Source organism: Lemur catta, chromosome 19 (genome assembly GCF_020740605.2).
Source record: "Lemur catta isolate mLemCat1 chromosome 19, mLemCat1.pri, whole genome shotgun sequence".
NCBI lineage: Eukaryota > Metazoa > Chordata > Mammalia > Primates > Lemuridae > Lemur > Lemur catta.
In genome coordinates, this window is record NC_059146.1 from 17,363,321 (window position 1) to 17,382,980 (window position 19,660).

Below are 19,660 nucleotides of genomic sequence, written 5' to 3' on the forward strand. Positions count from 1 at the left end.
AAATAGCTATGGAAGGGAAAAGGTCATGTTGAGTAGGCTCTGCACCCTGACATGTCTCTGCTCTAAACACATATTACAAGTACAATTCCACTCTTCTACTCTGTATTTTGGGATTGTTTGTATACAGAATTTGTTGGGGGTAGGGGGACAGAGAAAGGGTTCTACTTCCAAAGGAAATTGTGAAAACCCATGAACTGGAATTTTTAAAGTTTGTATGGTATGGAAAAAGTACTGGTTCTTTTTAGTTTTCTTTACTACCAAGTAGTTCAACATGGCTCTAAGAAAGTCTCAAGTTCCCTGAACTGGGGCTATAAAATAAAGGGACTGAATTGATTTCCACAAAGGTTCTGTCAAATCCCAAGTATAATACTCCTTCAGTTAAGGAGAAAAGTTTCAGTGACGACTTTCTTCTAGCCTCAGAAAACTTACACAAGAGAATAAGCACATTCTCCAGTGTTCTTCAGTAAAGAACAGGTTCTCAAAGCTACAGAATACACATGCCATATACAACATTCTTATTACTTATGGTTCAAAGTCTGTCCTTTCTTTTAACACTAACACTTTATATAGGAAATCTTTTCTGCACTAACTTTAGAAAAGGAAGAGACCAAATCAGGAGGCATTTAGAGAGATGTCATTTGTTCCAACAATAACAAAAAATAATGTAATGTAGGTTTTCTAGTAAGCTTGTTGCCCCACTTCAGAATGATGTGAATGATTAATATTCAATTGTACCTTCCAGCACTCTAGGTAGGCAAAGTAAATTATCTGTGCTACACCACTGAACGATGGTTTATGACAGTTTTTCAAAATTCTCACTAAATATCAACTACTTCCTAGGATTTTCATTAAAGCATTTATTTCAAAGGAACGAAAACACTTCTCTAAGTTTTTTCAAACTAAGATACATGATTAATAAGAACATATATTCCTTGAAAAGGAGAAATAGCCTGTGTTACAGTGTATAGGTAAAGCTCATCATGCCTTTTATGAAAAGACTCTCAGCCCTCCTGTGCTTACAAACTAGAGCCTAAAATTCTCAGAAGTTGAGAGGGTAGCACTGAGATATTTAAATGTCTGCTATAAGATCAATTATAACTATCTTACAAAAACCCAAATTCAAGCATTATTGTTTTTCTTTTATAGTATTCTTTTATAAGTTTTATTAGTTGAATAACTGCAGTTCTTTATTATAATTAGTTTTTTTATTGCATAGTGTTTTTAAGCTCAGAATTTAATAGTCTTCTAAATAAAATCCAATAAAACAAATCAGAATAACTTGATAAATGAGAATAAATAGGGCCACATAAAGTAAAAGTAGATTTCCTAAGTCTTTTATGGACTCAGTTGACGAGTATGGTTTGCAGCAGAGCTAAACTTGGTAAGTTCAATTTGTGACATGAATAGAATCAGTAAGGCTTCTCTCAAAGTAGTTGCGAACATACAGCCCTATTACCAATTTTCCACTTGAATAAGAATTTTCTTCACTAAACCTCTATGCTTTATGTAGGTGGTTGATAATTTATAAACCTATACATTTTATACCAATCTGTAGATACAAGTTACAAACTAATGTTACGCAGTAAGAACAAAAAGCTTTCAGAAAGATAGCTTCCAACTGCCAAAGTGTGGTACAAATATTTCACCTACTAGCCAACAAAAAATTATTTGTTTGTCTAAAAAGCAACTTCTTACAATTTATGTATCTGACATTTTTTATAAAATAAGTGAAGTAGAGAAGTACTACATGAAACCTACAAATGGTAGCTGGGAAGTTTCTTTATACAAAACTAAAGCAGAATATATTACTGAGAATCTTACTAATTTTTCGAAATTCTTAATTTAGGAGAAACCCTGAAAATAATTTTTAAAAATACTATCTAAATTTTACAAGGAAAAAAAGGAACATCTAGCCCACCAGCTCATAAATTTAAAGTGTATACTTTACTCTGGTTTACTCTGTCTACCTTTTTTTTTTTTAAAGGATGGGGTCTTGCCCAGGCTGAGGTGCAGTGGTGCAATCACAGCTCACTGCAGCCTTTAATTCCTGGGCTCAAGCAATCCTCCTGCCTCAGCCTCCCAAGTAGTTGGGACTACAGGCATGCACCAGCAGCCCAGCTAACTTTTTCATTTTTTGTAGAGACAGGGTCTCACTATGTTGCCCAGGCTGGTCTCAAACTCCTGGCCTCAAGCCTCAGCCTCCCAAAGTGCTGGGATTACAGGCATGAGCCACCACACCCAGCCCTTGTCTATTCTTGTCTACCCTTAAGAATGATTTGCGATTACAAGAGTAAAAATGTTTCTTAGTTCTATAACCATCTGGTTACCCTATGTATTCCAACAGAAAAACTTAAAATGAACACTATTTAATTAGACTGACACCTACCTGTGCTTTCTGAAGCAGTTCAATTGTAAGAGGAAGCCAATCAGGAATAAGTTTCTCCATTTCCAAACTAACCATGGCTAGAGCAAGCATGGATCCTTTGAATTGTAGAAGTTGGTTGCAGGCCATACAGTGAAGTAGTTGCTTGGTGAGGACTGCCAAATGTTGAGACGGGCTCAGTTTGGGCAAACTGAAAAGTAACTGAGGCCTAGTTGACACTGCAATGGCATGGAACTGGAAAAAAAAAACCCCCACAAAAACATCATTTTATTTGTCTAGGAAATTATGTATAGAAACTGATACAACTTATTCGGTGTCTAACTTTGTAATTTTAGCTTCAGTGACTTGACATATATACTACTTTCTAATTTTTCCTTGGCTAATTTCAATAGTTTTCCTTTTCCTAAAAATCATTACAAAATAAATGAGTGGGCAATCTATTTTTCAAGTTACTGAAACAAGACTACATATTCAAATAAGAAAGTAAGAGACTTCAGGTATATTTACAATGTGAAGAAAATCCAATGGTGTGGCTGTGTGAAGATCCCAATTCAACTTATCCAGAATAATTCTCTCCATTCTCAGAATTTCAGATGAGGAACATCCACAGAAACTGTCTCTTGCCAATACCTTCAGTACTGGAATTCTCTACCCAAAACAAAGGAAAACAGACACACAGGGAAGAGGAGAAAGAAATAAACTCATTTTCAATTTTTGTTTTAGCAAACCAAAAGCCCATTAATGAATGGGGAGAAATTTTCACAAAAGAAACATAACCAATCTTGAAAGGATTTATTACCTCATCTTCCTCAACAGTCTTGGCAGCTAGGAAAAAACAGCTGATTGCAATACAACTCAAGTATTTTGGGTGGGCCTAAAATTGTGAAGAGGGGGGAAAAAAAAACTTTAGTGATTTTTCAAAAAGGGTGTATTAACTTTTTATAGCTGTTTTTAAAGATTAGATATGCAGATGAGACATGTACACAATTCTATGGAATTCAATTAATTTGATTCCTACTGTTGCTTTCTAGATCAGAGATAATTTTTAACATTACAACTCTAGCCATGTGATAGTCTATGAAAATAGTATTCCATTGCTCGAAGTTAATTAAAACCAGTTAGCCAAATTTCTATCCAGCAGAGAAAAGCTTTTTAGAATGTAAGTTTTTAATAATATTCCCAAAATTTAAAAAGATATACTTTTGTGTGTGTAAAAAATTTTGTTTTAATTCTAATTTTCTTTACCTAACAAAATAATCAGTAAGGTAACATACAAGGTGTTAGGAGAATTAAAGAGGAAAAAAAGAGAATATAAAAATAAAGCTATTAGTATACTTCAAATACTCTAAAAAATTATAGGATGCTAGCAGATGAGTAAAAATTTTCTAATTATTAAGTGTCCACACAAACCTATATTCAAGTTGCACGATAAGAATGAAAAGGTTCTAAATCCATACAAGATCAGTTAGTGAAAAAAAAATTATCTTTCTTCAGTTTGACACACATAGGAGGGCTCCAATTTGCCTGTTTCCCTACCTATAATAAAGCAGGCTCACTTTCAGTATGTTTGCTAACACAGCACCAGAATCCAGTTTTCTACAATTAGGACAGTGTAGTTCAAGTTATACTGAATGACACAAAGGCAAATTAAATAATACACAAAAAGAACACCAGTGAAACCTGTTTCAATATTATGTTATACTTAAATAAAATATTACATTCCCCTAACATTGTGGAATTCTGATGACCAGAGTATGGTCTTGATTATCATTTAATAAACAAGCCAATAACAACTATAAGTTACATACACTCTAGGAATCTTCCAATCCTCTGTCCACATAACATGAAAGTTAGTTCAATACTATCAATATTTTAAAATAATTTTAAGTATTAATCAGAGCATTATGGTTTAGAAGGCACTTCCATAAATAGCATCATGTCTGTTATGTCTTTAATTTACAGGTGAGAAAACAGTCTCAGAGGTTAAGAGACACAAACAGGTGATCTAGGAAATGAAATCAGATCTTGCTGCCAGTACAGTTTTCCAGGCTCCCTGTTTTCTCATGCATGCAATATATAAAACTCACATCCCTCAGGTAACCTGAGTTCATTACAAAAAAAAGAGCCTAACACTTAAAACTTTGGGTAAGTAATACAATGCTTAAATTAAGAATAAATTTAGTCTGGGAGGCCAAGGCAGGAGGATTGCTTGAAGTCAGGAGTTTGAGACCAGCCTGAGCAAGAGCAGGACCCTGTTTCTACTAAAAATAGAAAAATTAGTCGGACATTGTGGCTCGGGAGCTGAGGTCGGGGGACTGCTTGAGCCCAGGAGTTTGAGGTTGCAGTGAGCTATGATGATGCCACTGCACTCTACCTGAGGTGACTGAGACTCTGTCTCAAAAAAAAAAAAAGAATTTAGTAATTAAAAAAAAAAAGCCAACAGCAAATGTGTGATTTTTTTTTTAAACAAACAGTAGTTCACAATTCTGGTTGACTATTAGAATCATTTATGTAATTTGGTTTTGCTTCTTTAAGCACAGACAACCAGATCTCACCAACTAGAGATTCAGATTCAGTAGGTCTAAGATAGAGCTCAGATTCCATACATTTAAAGAGCTACATAGTGATTTCTTCCGCACAAGGAGGATTGAGGCTCCATTCATTGTTGTAGCCCTTTTATAGTCTGTTTTAAATGCCTTTATTAAAGCTACAAATACATTTTAGATTATTTTAATGTAGATTAACCATCTGTAAGTAAGGGTTTCTAATGTTACTAAAACATGACAGGACCCAATAAATAAGACATATGAAAAAAAAATTTTACCCAAATTTGTTAACATGTTTATTAAACATTTTAAGAATCTCTTTTGGCCAGGCATAGTGTCTCACACTTGTAATCTTAGCATTCTGGAAGGCCGAGGAGAGAGGATCACCTAAGGCCAAGGAGTTCAAGACCAGCCTGAGCAAGAGGGAGACACCCGGTCTCTACAAAAAATAGAAAAATTAGCCAGGCGTGGTGGTACATGCCTGTAGTTCCAGCTACTTGGGCAGCTGAGGCAGGAGGAATGCTCCAGCTCAGGAGTTTGAGGCTGCAGTGAGCTATGATGATGTCACTGTACTCTAGCCTGGGCAACAGAGCAAGACCCTGTCTCAAAAAAAAAAAAAACAAAAAAAAAAAACACCTCTTTCATGATAGAAGCCATAACAATAAGCTCATTAATAATTCTTGAAGAATATATAACCCAAGAAAGGACACTAACCTTAAACTCATCTTTCTGTGGCACTATCTGTGAAAGGTGAGTTAGCTGCGGTAAATAAAGAGGGAGGAGGGATGTGGACATGTTGCTGAGATAAAAGTAGGCATTTCCCAGATAACCCAGATTTCAGGCAGTTAGCATCATAATTAAGGGTTCTTTCAAGTCTCTTAAGAGTAGAAGTTTGAAACATAACTGAGTGGCCATCCAAACTTACACTCCTTAAATTCTTCGCCTTCTACTTTTTATACCTAATAACCAAGCATTTAACTCAGTTCCCCTAGTTTACATATTCCTAGGCATACAAATGACTACAGCTGAATTACTTTTCTACTTTTTCATGACTTGCCATTAAATAAATGCTGCTTTAAAAATGCTGAGGGCCAACTATTAATGACTTAACATAGCCAGTCACAGAGCAATAGGAACAATATAAAACTTATTAATGTTCTGTATGCTGCCATTCAACAAAAATATACCAGAGTTGTTTTATGACATCTTATTATAGCCCAAAGTATGCCACTAGAAAGTATTTACATATTGTTTAGAAAAACACACAATATAAATATTCAATAAATTAGTGACAAAGAAAAATGTATAATAGGCTTATACCTTCCTAGTCTGATTTACTGTCCACCTTTAGTACACCAGTATGTTAGATGAGTAAACATTCTGCCAATGCTAGGCACTTTATACTAAAATCAAGAGATCAAAAATTTCAGTCTAAGTTATGAACACTTATAGCAAAAAGATAATTATAGAATACAATTAGAAACACTTCTAAAAATTTAAAACAATAGAAGACACCATGTTTTCCTATGGGTACATCCACCGTTCCCCAGGAAGGTTCTCCACTTGTTTCCACTTTATAGAATGTTTACTAATAGCCTCCAGTTTAGCATATAAACAGTAAAACAAGAGGTTATGTGTAAATGGTATCTTAAAATATTTACCTTTACAGTAGCTAAAAACCTGTCCAAAAGACTGCTAGCCAGAGCAAATGTTTCCGGGTAAAGGTTGAATTGGTACTTGAGTTTGGCCAACCACTGAATTACTTCATCTCTCTGGGACGGAGAAACATTCTATAAACGAACAATTTAAAAAAATAAATAAAATTAAAATTAAAGTTTCAAGTTATCATCAAGAGTATGTTTAGAATTTTCTTTCATAAAAGGTTAGCAAATACTACAAAAAATGTGTTTGTATGTTAAAAATGTTTGTAAGTTTATTCAAAATCATCAAATTTGAGATAGGTGAAGATAAAACTTCATGTATTGGTTACTGCATTTAATATCAAAATCCAATATCCTTACTCTTTATTAAAATCTTTACTATGTCACCAAATATCTATAGCTTAATTAAACTGAGATGTTCAGAGACTACAGCATTTCAAATTTAAGTAACACTATTACCAACTGACAGTAATTTTGGAATTAAGTTGTCCCAATTCTTGAGAGTAAGAAAATACAATGAATTTCTTTTTAAGGCAGCAAATAGCCTTTAACTTATCTTAGGATATACAAATGGACTATGATAACAATGTTAGCCCATTAAAAAAAAACTAAAATCAATAGTAATAAAGGAAAGACACCAAGGACAACAGATGAATTACACATTTAAAGATTATGAAAAAATATCAAGGAGGAAATTAACTTAAACTAAATTACTATGTGGAAAGAGTTCCACAAACACAAAACATTGTTGTTTTGATCTTCCTACATACTATTCTTAACTGCTGAGTACAGGCTTAATTTTTAGAAGGTACATACTTTAAAACAATAATTAGATACCTTTACCCTTTTTTAAAAAAATTTTAATTACTGTGGGTACGTAATAGTTGTGTATCTTTACACAGTACCTGTGATGTTTTGATACAGGCACACAATGTGTATTAATCAAATCAGGGTAATTAGGATATCCATCACCTCAAGCATTTATGATTTCTTTGTATTAGAACATTCTAATTCCACTCTTTTAGTTATTTTAAAGTATACCTTATTGTTCAGTATAGTCACTTTGCTGTACTATCAAATATTGTTCATTCTATTAATATCTATATTTTTGAACCCACTAACCATCCCCACTTTATTTCCTCCCCCAGTACCCTCCCCCAGTCTCTGGTACACCATTCTACTCTCTGTCTCCATGAGATCAATTGTTTCCATATTTAGCTCCCACATATGAATAAGAACATATGAGATTTGTCTTTCTGTGCTTGGCTTATTTCACTTAACGTAATGTTCTCCAGTTCCATCCATGTTGTTGCATATGGCAGGACTGCATTCTTTTTGTGCCTATATAATATTCCACTGTGTATCTGTACCAAAATTTCTTTATCCATTCATCTGTTGGTGGACACTGAGGTCAATTCCACATCTTGGTTATTATGAATCATGCTGCAATAAACACAGGAGTGCAGGTATCTTTTCAATATACTGATTTCCCCTTTTCTGCATATATATCTAGAAGTGGAACTGCTGGGTCATATGATAGTTCTATTTTTAGGTTTTTCATGAACCTCCACACTGTTCTCCATAGTGGTTGTACTAATCTACATTTCTACCAATAGTGTTGAGGGTTCCCCTTTCTCCACATCCTTGCCAGCACTAGTTATTGAGATAACTCTACTCTTGAGTTTCACAGTCATTAAACAAAATTAGTAATCTACTAAAGCCAAATTTAACAGATCCTTGTGAGTACTATCCACCAGGTAAACACAACAAACTACAGAAAGTTCCAATATAAGTGAATTTAAGCGCTGTAGTCTTTATCATCATGACCATTTTTGATGAAAATTTCTTCAAAAATATATTACAGTCTTGTATCCCTTGATGACAGGGATACGTTCCAAGAAATGTGTTATGTGTTAGGCGATTTCATCATTGTGTGAACATCAGAGTGCACTTAATAAAACCTAGATAGTATAGCCAACTACACACCTAGGCTATATAGTATAGCCCATTGCTCCTAAGCTATAAATTTGTACAGCATGTTACTGTATGGAATACTGCTGGCAATTGTAACACAACGGTTAAGCATTTGTATATCTAAACACAAAAAAGGTACAGTAAAAGTACAGTATAAAAGAGAAAAATGGTACACCTATATAGGACACTTTCCATTAATGGAGCTTGCAGGACTGGAAGTTGCTCGGGGTGAGTGAGTGAGTGAATGGCTGAGTGAATATGAAGGCCTAGGACATTACTGCATGCTACTGTGGACTTTATAAACACTGTAAATTTATTTTTTAAAATTTTCTTTCTTCAATAATACATTAACCATATCTTATTACAACTTTTTTACTCTATAAACTTTTTGATTTTTTTAAACTTTTTGATTCTGTTGTAATAACACTTAGCTTAAAACACCAACACATTATACAGCTGTATAAAAATATTTTCTTCATATCCTGATTCTGTACACTTTTTCTATTTTTAATTTTTTTAACTTCTAACCTCCTTCTAGCTATTTCAAACTATATATTATATATAATTAACATAGCCATCCTACAAGTGGTATTGAACACTACAACACCAGCATTACCAAGAACACAAGTAATGCATTGTGACATCACAATGACTACGATGTCACCAGATGACAGAAATTATTCAGCTCCGTTATAATCTCACAGGTCTTACTTGTGGTCCACTGTGGACCAAAGTGCCATTATGCAGTGTATGACTGTACTTATCTCATTCCTTACAAAGTACAGAGCTCATAGCTTAAATCTTTTTCCTGCTCACTAAAGTCAACTTCATGAAATTAATTCATCATACAAAGAAGCATTAAGAGCTATTAAAGTATAAAGGGCTGTATATGACAACATATCTTCTCAAACAGGTATTTTAGTTGGAATTCTTTTCTCCTTTGACTTTCTCTCTAGTGTTGTGGAGAATACAAGACTTGCTGCTCATTATAACCTCTGCTACTGCAACTGCTAATCTCTCTTCTCATCTTATTCTAATTCTTCTTTCTTTACCTCCTATCATTTTACTTTCTATCTTTGGCAAGACAAAGCGTTCTTTTGTGTTTGCCAAACCAATTAATGACACTTACATAATTTTTACATCTAGCTCTAAACTCACTTATAACTGATATTTTTACATGCACCTTCTAGTCAATTCCCTTTGGCAAACAAAGAATGACACTAGAATGATGCATAAAAACTACTAATAAGAAAATAAGATAAAGAAAATTTACAATCTCTTATACTAATATCTCACTATTAAGCTGGTGAATGAAAGAAAAAAAATCGCTGTTTAAACTCCAAAACTTAAAGTCTTATGGTGAAGCAATCAGAAAATGTCAATAAAATATAGTAAGCATTAAAACAGAGGTATGCACAGGGTTCTGGGGAGCACACTGGAAGGGCACCTGGCCCAGTGTGAGAATAAAGTGAAAGCTTCTTGGAAAAGACAACTAACTTGTACCTTAAAAGCTACAAAAGTGAGGAGACGGGGTTGATTATTTGCACTGCAAGGAAAAGAGCGACATTTTTAAGCCTGTGAACTTTACTCTAAAGGATAGTAATGATGTCAACCTCACGGCAGTAACTTCTAGTTAAGCTCCTCAGACTTGTAAATAAAATCAATGTGGGGAGAAGAGACTGCCTGAAACTGATACTCTGAGAATCAATCATACAATTCTATGAGTCAAAAAGGGAACAAGAACTTAAGACAGCTCATAGGACTAAAGATGTGAGCTTGATGGGTTCCAGGTGCACAGAGTAGCAAGGGAATTTACATTCTGCAGACTACTGTCCAATATGACAGAGGAAACTGGAGCCAGGCTATTAAAGCCAGGAGCTGGATTCTCCCTCTCAACTGTAAGAGTCTGAAACAGGGAGCAAAACACCACTATTTGGAGTTATGATTTCTCTAGATGAGAGGAAGCAGACACAGCCTTACAGCTAGGACCGGGATCAAGCAACTGTTAGTATGGTCATAAGTTCTACAATATCCCGTATTTCCATAGAGTCCTGAGGCGCTATTTTAAGATCTACTTCTGGACTAGGGGCACATAAAGGTCTCTGGGAACCAAGGTGAAGGGAGTCACAAACTTCTGGGTGGAGAAAGTTAAGCATTCTAGAGAAATTAAATTCCTACCAAGATAAACTTTTATCTAAAATGCCAAAACAAATAAGGGAAAGTAATGTTAAGTAAACCAGCCAAACAAATCAATGACAAGAAAATAAATTCACACAAAGAGAGGTGGTGATATAATCTGATGAAACTGGGCAGGCTTTTCGGGAGACAAAAGGAACAATGATCTACAACAGCCGTGAGGAACAAGAATACCAGTAATTCCACCTTCAGGTGAGAGATACAATGGGGGGTATGGGAGAAAAAATATCTCTGAATGACAGATTACATTAAATAATGTCATTATTTGGTGTTTGGCATAAAACAAGTAACAAACATAAACGTAACAAGAATCACAAAAGATGGCATATAACAGAAGGGAACACAGTTACATGGAGATTACTATATTATAGTTATGATAATTAAACGATACATATATAGAATGCACACATTATAGAATGCAAAAGGCACTCAAATATTAGTTTTCTCCTTTCCAACCTTTAAACTGATTGTCTAATGATGTCAGACAATACAAATTTATAAATTATGTATGAATAATTCTTTTAAACATTATACAATTAGTCATGAAAGAGATCATGACAGTATCTTCGAACTTTAATATACCTTATATTAAAATTTAAGGATAGGGCCAAGAAAGCAATCCTTGATAGCCAGGGTTATCATCACTAACCAAAACAAGCAATAACAAAAAAACCAAAAAGATAATAGTCTGAAAACCCACTCTAACTGAACTAATACTTAGGCTAAGATCACTTTTTCAAATCAATTCAAACATGTACTAAACAGTACCAGGATAGTGTTACAAAAAGTTCTGGGATGTGAGGGCCATCCAGCTGTGACATCAGTCACCCCACTGATCACCAGGGTTGATTGGGCTGGCTGATCTGGCTGACTAGACAGGTGTCCTCCTTCCTCCCTCATCGCTCCATGTGCTTCCCTCCTGAAGCTGCGAGCTCAATGGAAGAGGATGACCTTCCCCAATAGAGGAGGACCATTCTTCAGTCAAGGGTATACGAGTAGCTGCGCTCCCCTGCTAGAACCTCCAAACAAGCTCTCAAAAAGTTAGTTCTGTGCCTAAGCAACTCCATTCATCTAAAATGAATTTAGATGAACTCCATTCATTTAAAAATAAAGAATGAAAGAAGAGAGTGAGACAGTGTGCCCCTCCAAACAGTATTTCCTGATTTCATCAAGGAAACTGGTTTTTTTCCATATGGATTGCTCAAATAGGGTTAAAAGAATTCAGAAATTTAGTTGAACAAATAATCCCAAAGAGAATTTATAATAGACTGACTAACACAGGCTACTACAGTATTGTATTATATTTCACATACTACTAGCCTCTTTATTAAAACACAAGTCCTCCCAGCTTTAAACTCTAAAAAGTTTACCATTATCTAAACGATTAAATACAATCCTCCAGGCCTGGCATACAAATCCCTCTGACATATCTCCAGCCTAACACATTTTCTTTCACTTTCTGTCTTAAACTTCATACTGTAAGAGCAGAGCTTGTATTTATGATTCTTCCTTGTCCCATGTTATTTTACGCCATTGCTCCTTTGTTTATATTGTTCCTTCTGGTTGGAACACATTTCCTTCTCTATTTCATCCACCTTTTTATATCCTTCAAGAGCTATTTCAATGGTCACTCCACACCAGACACTCTTCCTCATAATTCAAGCTGGGGTTAAGTACCTTCCTGTGCTCCCACATCTCTTGTCACACCTGTTATGTGCAACATTTTTTTAAAACATTAAATTTATGGCTATGATGAAGTAGGTAGGAGCAAACCTACACTCCCTCTAAGATTAAACTAGGAAAGCTATAAACAACAACCCGTTTTTAAAGGCACCAGGACTGCTAGGACAACCAGACCTTGAGGACTCAAGATTCTGGAGAGAGGTAACAAAAGATGAGTCAACATTCTGTAACAGCTTTTCCTTCAGGGTATTTGCCCATCCTATGAGTGGGGAAGAGGCTACAGTAAGCCAACAGAGTTTTTAGGAGTCTTACAGGGCTAGAGACAAAATTTGGAGACCTGAGGAGCCAAGAACCTAGTTGGGAGGGGGAGGGTCAGAGATCTGCACGTGTCACTCAAGCTCATTTTCCCCTCGATATTTTTTGAATAAAATTCTGAAGGTAGATAGGACAGGGATCTAAGAAGCTATGCAGAAAATTTCTGAAAACAATGAGTTCAGGGGAGAGTTCAGACCCCCTCAGAAATAAGGGGTCCTAGTGAACACTCCAAGCTCTGTTGGAATCTTTGGCTCCCCTTTAGGAAGTGGTGCAAATCGGAGGTAGATGAAGCCACACCCAATTCCAATGTAGTCTCCTGTCAGCTCAGTCCCTCCTTGGAGTAAAGTGATTACTCCGTGACTCAGTCAGCCCACCAGAGGGAAGACACCCTCTATGAAAGAAGGTGTCATCATTTAGAGTCTCTACAATTTTTCATACACAGTGTTCAGCACTGAATCAAACATTGTTGGCAAGAGAAAGAACCAAGTGAACAAAAACCAAGAGAAAAAAAACAGGCAACAGAAAGATCTAGATCTTTATCAGGAAAAAAATTAATATAAAAAAAGAGGAAAAGGAAAATAGATTAAAAAAGATGAAGAATTTCACTAGAGAAATGAAGCGTATTAAAAAAACTTCAAGGGGAAACTCCCAATCTGAAAAATAACCGAAATTAAGAACCCACTGCGCAGGCCAGGCAGGGTGGCTCACGCCTGTAATCCTATCACCCTGGGAAGCCAAGGCATGAGGACTGCTTGAGCTTAGGAGTTGAGACCAGCCTGAGCAAGAGCGAGACCCCATCTCTGCTAAAAAGTAGATAAAAATCAGCCAGGCATGATGGCCCATGCCTGTAGTCCCAGCTACTCGGGAGGCTGAGGCAGGAGGACTGTTCGAGCCCTGGAGTTTGAGGTTGCTGTGAGCTACAATGACACCACGGTACTCTAGCCCGGGTGACAGAACAAGACTTTGTAGCCAATAATAATAGTAATTTATTATTTATACGTTTATTTTAAAAATCAATTTTATTTCTATATACTAGCACTATAGAAACAAGTATATAAAAATAAAAACTTTTAAATTATACCATTTGTAATAGCATCAATAATCAAATACCCAGAAATAAGCATAAACTACCAGACATTATTAAAAGACACTGAAGACCACTTTTCAAAAAAATGGAGAAATATGCTATGTTCATGGATTGGAAGATTCAAACTGTAAAAATGTAAATTCTCCCCATATCGACCTATAGAGTCAATAAAACTAAAACCCCCCCAGTTTCTTTTTTAAAAATTGACAAGTATATTTTAAAAGATATACAGAGGGGCAAGGGCTAAAAATAGCCAAGACCATCTCAAGCAAGGTTTATACCACACAACAGTCTTATTATATTACTATAATAATTAAGGTAGTTTGGCATTAACTCAGAGAAAGGCAAACAGATCAATGATGAGAAATAAGAAACAGACCCACATATATATATCTACACATATACAGTGGTCACTTGATTTATGACAAAAGTACACTGTAGTGTAGAAATATGCTTTTTAAATAAATGATGCTAGTTATCTATGTAACAGGGAATGGCCTGAAAAAACAGCAAAAATATTTTGTCTCTTTAAAACTTACCCCACTCTTTTTGAGAACTGAGACCTGCATCCCTGCCTCCCAGCAGTGGTTGGAAGGAGCAGGCAGAAGGCCTTTGTTCTTGTATCCCAGGCTAGTAGCAGCCTGGGCCCCACCACCGTGGGCCTTTGTCTTTGGCAGAGATGGGGCGATTAGAATAGTTAACCACAATAGCCTAGAACTGAGGGGCCCTCCCTTTAAAAGCTCTGTATTTCTGCTTATGCTCAGGAAATCTGGATTTTGAAATAAGAAGGTCTATCATTTTTCCTCCTTTACTGGCAAAGTAATAAACTTCTCTTTCGTTCTCCTCAAACCACTTGTTCTCTTAGTCTTCTGATGAGGGCTTAAAAATAAGTGCCGAGCTTTTGGTAACATCTGTATGGAGAAAAATGATTGACTCCTACTTCACATCACACCAAAAGAAAAAAAATCAATTCCAACTGGAATGTAGATCTAGATGTCAAAGATAAAGTTTCCAGAAGAAAGCACAAACAATATCTTTATTACCTTAAATTAGGCAAACGTTCCTTTAAAAGGACTAAGCAAAAAGGAAAAAAAAATTGATAATTTGGTCATTAAAATTAAGAACTTTTATTACTCAAAGATCAACACAAATGGAGTGAAAATGCAAGTCACAGACCAGGAGAAGATATTTGCAATACATATAGTCAACAAAAAAATGCTTAAAAATAGATAAAAACAAGATTTTAAAGAAAAAGTGCAATATAAACCAACATGACATTGCTGCTGAAACAAAAATAGTTTACAGCTACATCAGTGAAATTACCAAGCCAAGATAAAGTGAGGTAATAGTCTCACTTTATTGCTCATTAATGACGACATCTGAAATGTCATCATTTTGGAAAAACAAAAGAGTGTATCTAGAGAAAGAAAAACCACTTACCAGAGCTGTCAGGGGAAAAATTTTTTTTATTATGTAGTGAGACTACTGTCATTCCCCAAGTGAACACATATCCATAATAATATGAAACTTGTTAAAAATACAAATATCCACAGCTGCCACAAGCCCAATAGCTCTGGGAGTGGGGCCTGGAATCTATTTTTAAGGAAGCCTCCTGAGTGATTCTGATACACCTATTAGTCTAATGGTTCAAGATCCTGTATTTGGAAACCACAAAATTAGATGGCCTTTAAGATTTCTTATAGTTCCAAAATTCTAATGAAAATCATTTTTATATAAACAGTTTGTGGCAGAGTTTCATCTTTGTAAATCAAAAGTACTTTAGCAAAATAAATTGAGAATACCTGATATGTGTATCACTTTGACTGGTTTTCAATTTTTTCCCCAAATTCATATAACAAAATTATCACAAACTTGAAAATACTATTACATAAAAGAACTGCTCTACAAGTGCCAAGAACACAGTAAGGTACTTGAACGAACCATAAAAAAAAGATAATCACCATTCATTTAACACATTTTAACTGTGAGCCTATTATATGCCAGTAAACAAAAATGACATAACCATACCCTCTCAAAGAAACTCCGAAATCACCAGGCAATTATAATACTGCATGCTATCATAACCTAGAAGAACACAGGAGGAACTTAGGTATTTGTCATTCATTCACACTCATGCATATAGAAAATTTCATGGCCACTATTTTATATCCCAATCACTACATTAAATACTACGGATAAAAAGACATGTAAGACATCTTATACAGTAAACTTTTGGAGTGGATAAGCTTCATGATGATTTGTAAAAACAAAATAACTATACGACAGAAGTGTAAAAATTTCTAAAATAAAAGGCATACAGCCAATAGTAATTGAGAGATCAGCTGGCTACCTCCCAAAAAGCTTTCAACACGGGTAATACCTGAATAGTTTACTTGAACTCCTTATAAATATTGATGAAAGGAAGAGCAATTTTTTGTTCTCTAAAGACAATAGTATGAAGATGTTCAGACTCTGTGGCTAACTAAATATCTAGAAATAAAGGTTTAGGTTCTCACTTTGGCAGTGCATATACTAAAATTGGAATGATACGGCAAAGATTAGCAAAAATAAAAATGGCTTACTACTGCATTAGACTATAAGGAAAGAGAACAAACCTAACTATCTTCCCAAAGCTGTAACTCAGATAACAACAAAACATGTAAATAAAAACAGTAAACTCTTTTTTCAAAAAGAAACAAGATATTCCCCAAAGAATAGAGCATATCCTTTAATGGTACATATTCCTCCAATACAGTTCCAAGATACTGTAATATATGGCAGTAGTACACTAATTTCTAATAATACTTATCTAAAGAGAGAAATCATTACCTGATTTGTAGGCATTTTCGGCACGTTGACCTTCCACATCTGGGCTTCCCTAGAGATTGCCTTTTCCAACAGGAAAGACAATCTCTGGTTTTCCAAAGGTCCTGGAAACTTCATGATATCCTTTGGATCTGCCTGCCACCCAGCTTGATGTAGCTACCTATAAAATCAAGTATGTTTATTTAATTATAGGATAAGTACAGCATTATATATATATATATATATATATATATATATATAAATGTTGGTACTTATTAAGCAATTCATAGAACAAAATATTGTAAGAATGTTAGAGGCAGTATACGATTTTATAGCTCTTTAAAATATCATATATTAAAATGTTACAATAATAATCAGTTATCTAAAACATCCTCATTTTATGTCTGAAATTCAGTTATAAAAAAAATAAAAACAAGGCCATATATAACTGATAGAACCTTTGGACTCTGATCAAAAAATGTTAACACTGTGTCAAACTGTCACAGTTTTTGTCACTAAGAATTCTGAGTAGTTGATCCATGTTTTGGGAGGCTGAGGCAGGAGGATTGCTTGAGGCCAGGAGTTCAAGGCCAACCTGGGCAACATAGTGAGACCCCCATCTCTACCAAAAATTAACTGGGTGTGGTGGCCAGCACCTGTAGTCCTAGCTACTTAGGAGGACTGAGCTCAGGAGTTCAAGGTTATAGTGAGATATAATTGCACCACTGCATTCCAACCTGGACAACAGAGACTCTGTCTCTAAAACTAGCTAAATAAAGTAGCAGTTGATCCAAACATTCCTCTTAAAAACCTAATCAGATAAGGGCCACTAACTTGTTTTCTTCATTTAAAAAAATTATATCAATTACATTAAATCCTATCCATTCCCACTTCTTCAGTACGAAACCATCCCCTTAAGTACAAAACCATCTTAAATTGTGCTTCCAATTCAGTGCCCACTAGCTACACATGTGTATTTAAATTTAAACTGAATAAAGTCTAAAAGTCAATTCTTCAGGCACATCAGCTCCACTTCCATAGTCACATGTGGCTAGTGGATACTCTAATGGAAAGTGCAGAAAAGGAAGATTTCTATCAATGTTATGAAGTTTTACCAGGCTGTACTGATCTAGAAAGCTCCACACTACAGTGAATGGCATTCTGAAATGAGCAGTAAGCCTAAAGAGCAACAGTATAGTGGTACAGGGCAACTGACATCCAAGAGAAAAGTCTCTAGGTTTTCTTTAAAAAAAAAAAAAAAAAAAAGCCGGGCTCTGTGGCTCACGCCTGCAATCCTACCACTCTGGGAGGCCGAGGCGGGAGGATTGCTTGAGCTCAGGAGTTAGAGACCAGCCTGAGCAAGAGCGAGACCCTGTCTCTACTAAAAAAATAGAAATTATCTGGACAGCTAAAAATATATAGAAAAAATTAGCCGGGCATGGTGGCGCATGCCTGTAGTCCCAGCTACTGAGGCTGAGGCAGAAGGATTGCTTGAGCAGAACACTTTGAGGTTGCTGTGAGTTAGTCTGATGCCACGGCACTCTAGCCCGGGCAACCGAGTGAGACTCTCTGTCTCAAAAAAAAAAAAAAAAAAAGGAAACTACAGATTTCAGAGATTTGACTGTGTGTAAAATATTGGATTGACAGTCAGGCATGTTGGCTCAAAGCTATAATTCCAGCTACTCGGGAGGCTGAAGTGGTTAAGACCGCTTGAGGCCGGATTTCAAGGCTGCAGTGAGCTATGTTCATACCATTGTACTCCAGCCTGGACAACAGAGTGAGATTCTGTCTCAAAATTTAAAAAAAGAAAAAGAAAACTGGATTTAGAAGCCTGCTGAACAACGTATAAAGACTTAGTTGGATTTGCTGAAAGCTAAGCAACTAAAAAAGTAATTAACTTCAGAAAAAGATTATATAAGTAAATATATGACAATATTTATATAACAATAATGAAAATACTAGATAGGGATTTCAACATACATTGTGATAAAACTACATTGGGAGGATGAAGGGACACAAATATGGGTGTTGGGAGAGGGTAGAATGAAAGACACATCTTTATATTTCTTAGTAGTAAATCCATAAATATCTAAAACTGAAATATCAAAGAACAGCAGGAGGGCAAGTTATTTCAAAACCTGATCTTAAATAACAAGACAAAGACAGAAGAGTTGAGAGTGGTTAACCTCTGGGGAGTGAGAAAAGGGTGAGAAAGGCCTGCAGCAGGGAAATGCTGTTTTTCATTATAAACTTCACGTAACTATTTGAACCGTTTCAATTATGTACCTGTTATTATGTGCTTCAGATTCATGGAATCTAAAAATTTTTTTACATGTCCAAAATTAACATGAAAAGTTCCAAATCTTTGATAATTAAAAATTTGAGAAAAAAATAACAAACCTTTTCCTTATCTTCCACATTCTACCCCAACTCCAGCTACTACCCTCCTTCCTATTAATCACTTCACATACACTACCTACTTGCTACTCAATTTACTACAGACTACCTCCACTTAACTGGATTAAGTTTTTCTTTTTGTGTCTTTAAACTGAGTTTTTGCAAATTTTCTATAATGAGCATGAAGCATTTCCATATTAAGAAAACAAAAGGTAAATAACTTAGAGAAGGAAAAGAATTAATACTTATCTTAAAAGACCCATCTCTAAGGTAATTTCTTCCAAAAACTCTTGATTCTCTAATCATGTGATTTCTCTTCTCTGAAAGCAGTTTTCCACTATCTCCCTAACCAAAATATAAATTCCTTTGAAGTCATATCTACCAATATCACCTTTTTACCACTCACTGTGCCCACAGCATAGTACTTTGGTAAAACAGGAACTAAACCAACAGTTCCAGTTTCATCCATCGGGGCCCAAAATAAAAACATACAAGCAAAAACAAAACAAACCCATGATGTCTAATCTTTCACAAGCCAATCCTTCCAATGTTTGGAGGCTGCTGTCATGCTTACCAATTCATCTTTTTCATAACTGAAAAACTGTTCAATAAT

At 35.3% G+C, this 19,660-nt stretch overlaps 1 protein-coding gene across 2 annotated transcripts in view; it reads right to left on the reverse strand.

Annotated features, from left to right (window-relative positions):
• The window catches only part of CCNI (cyclin I), a 31,035-nt gene that overhangs the window by 5,496 nt on the left and 5,879 nt on the right, over positions 1 to 19,660 (reverse strand). Inside the window, exons 2-6 of one of the 2 annotated variants that reach the window (XM_045532871.1) lie at positions 16,675 to 16,831; positions 6,591 to 6,719; positions 3,183 to 3,257; positions 2,891 to 3,031; positions 2,387 to 2,617 (exon numbers count right to left, since the gene is read on the reverse strand). In XM_045532871.1, coding sequence (XP_045388827.1) covers positions 2,387 to 2,617; positions 2,891 to 3,031; positions 3,183 to 3,257; positions 6,591 to 6,719; positions 16,675 to 16,788 — 690 coding nt within the window. In that variant the 5' untranslated portion in view covers positions 16,789 to 16,831. The remainder of the gene's footprint in view (positions 1 to 2,386; positions 2,618 to 2,890; positions 3,032 to 3,182; positions 3,258 to 6,590; positions 6,720 to 16,674; positions 16,832 to 19,660) is intronic. The other variant, XM_045532872.1, reaches the window with a different exon arrangement.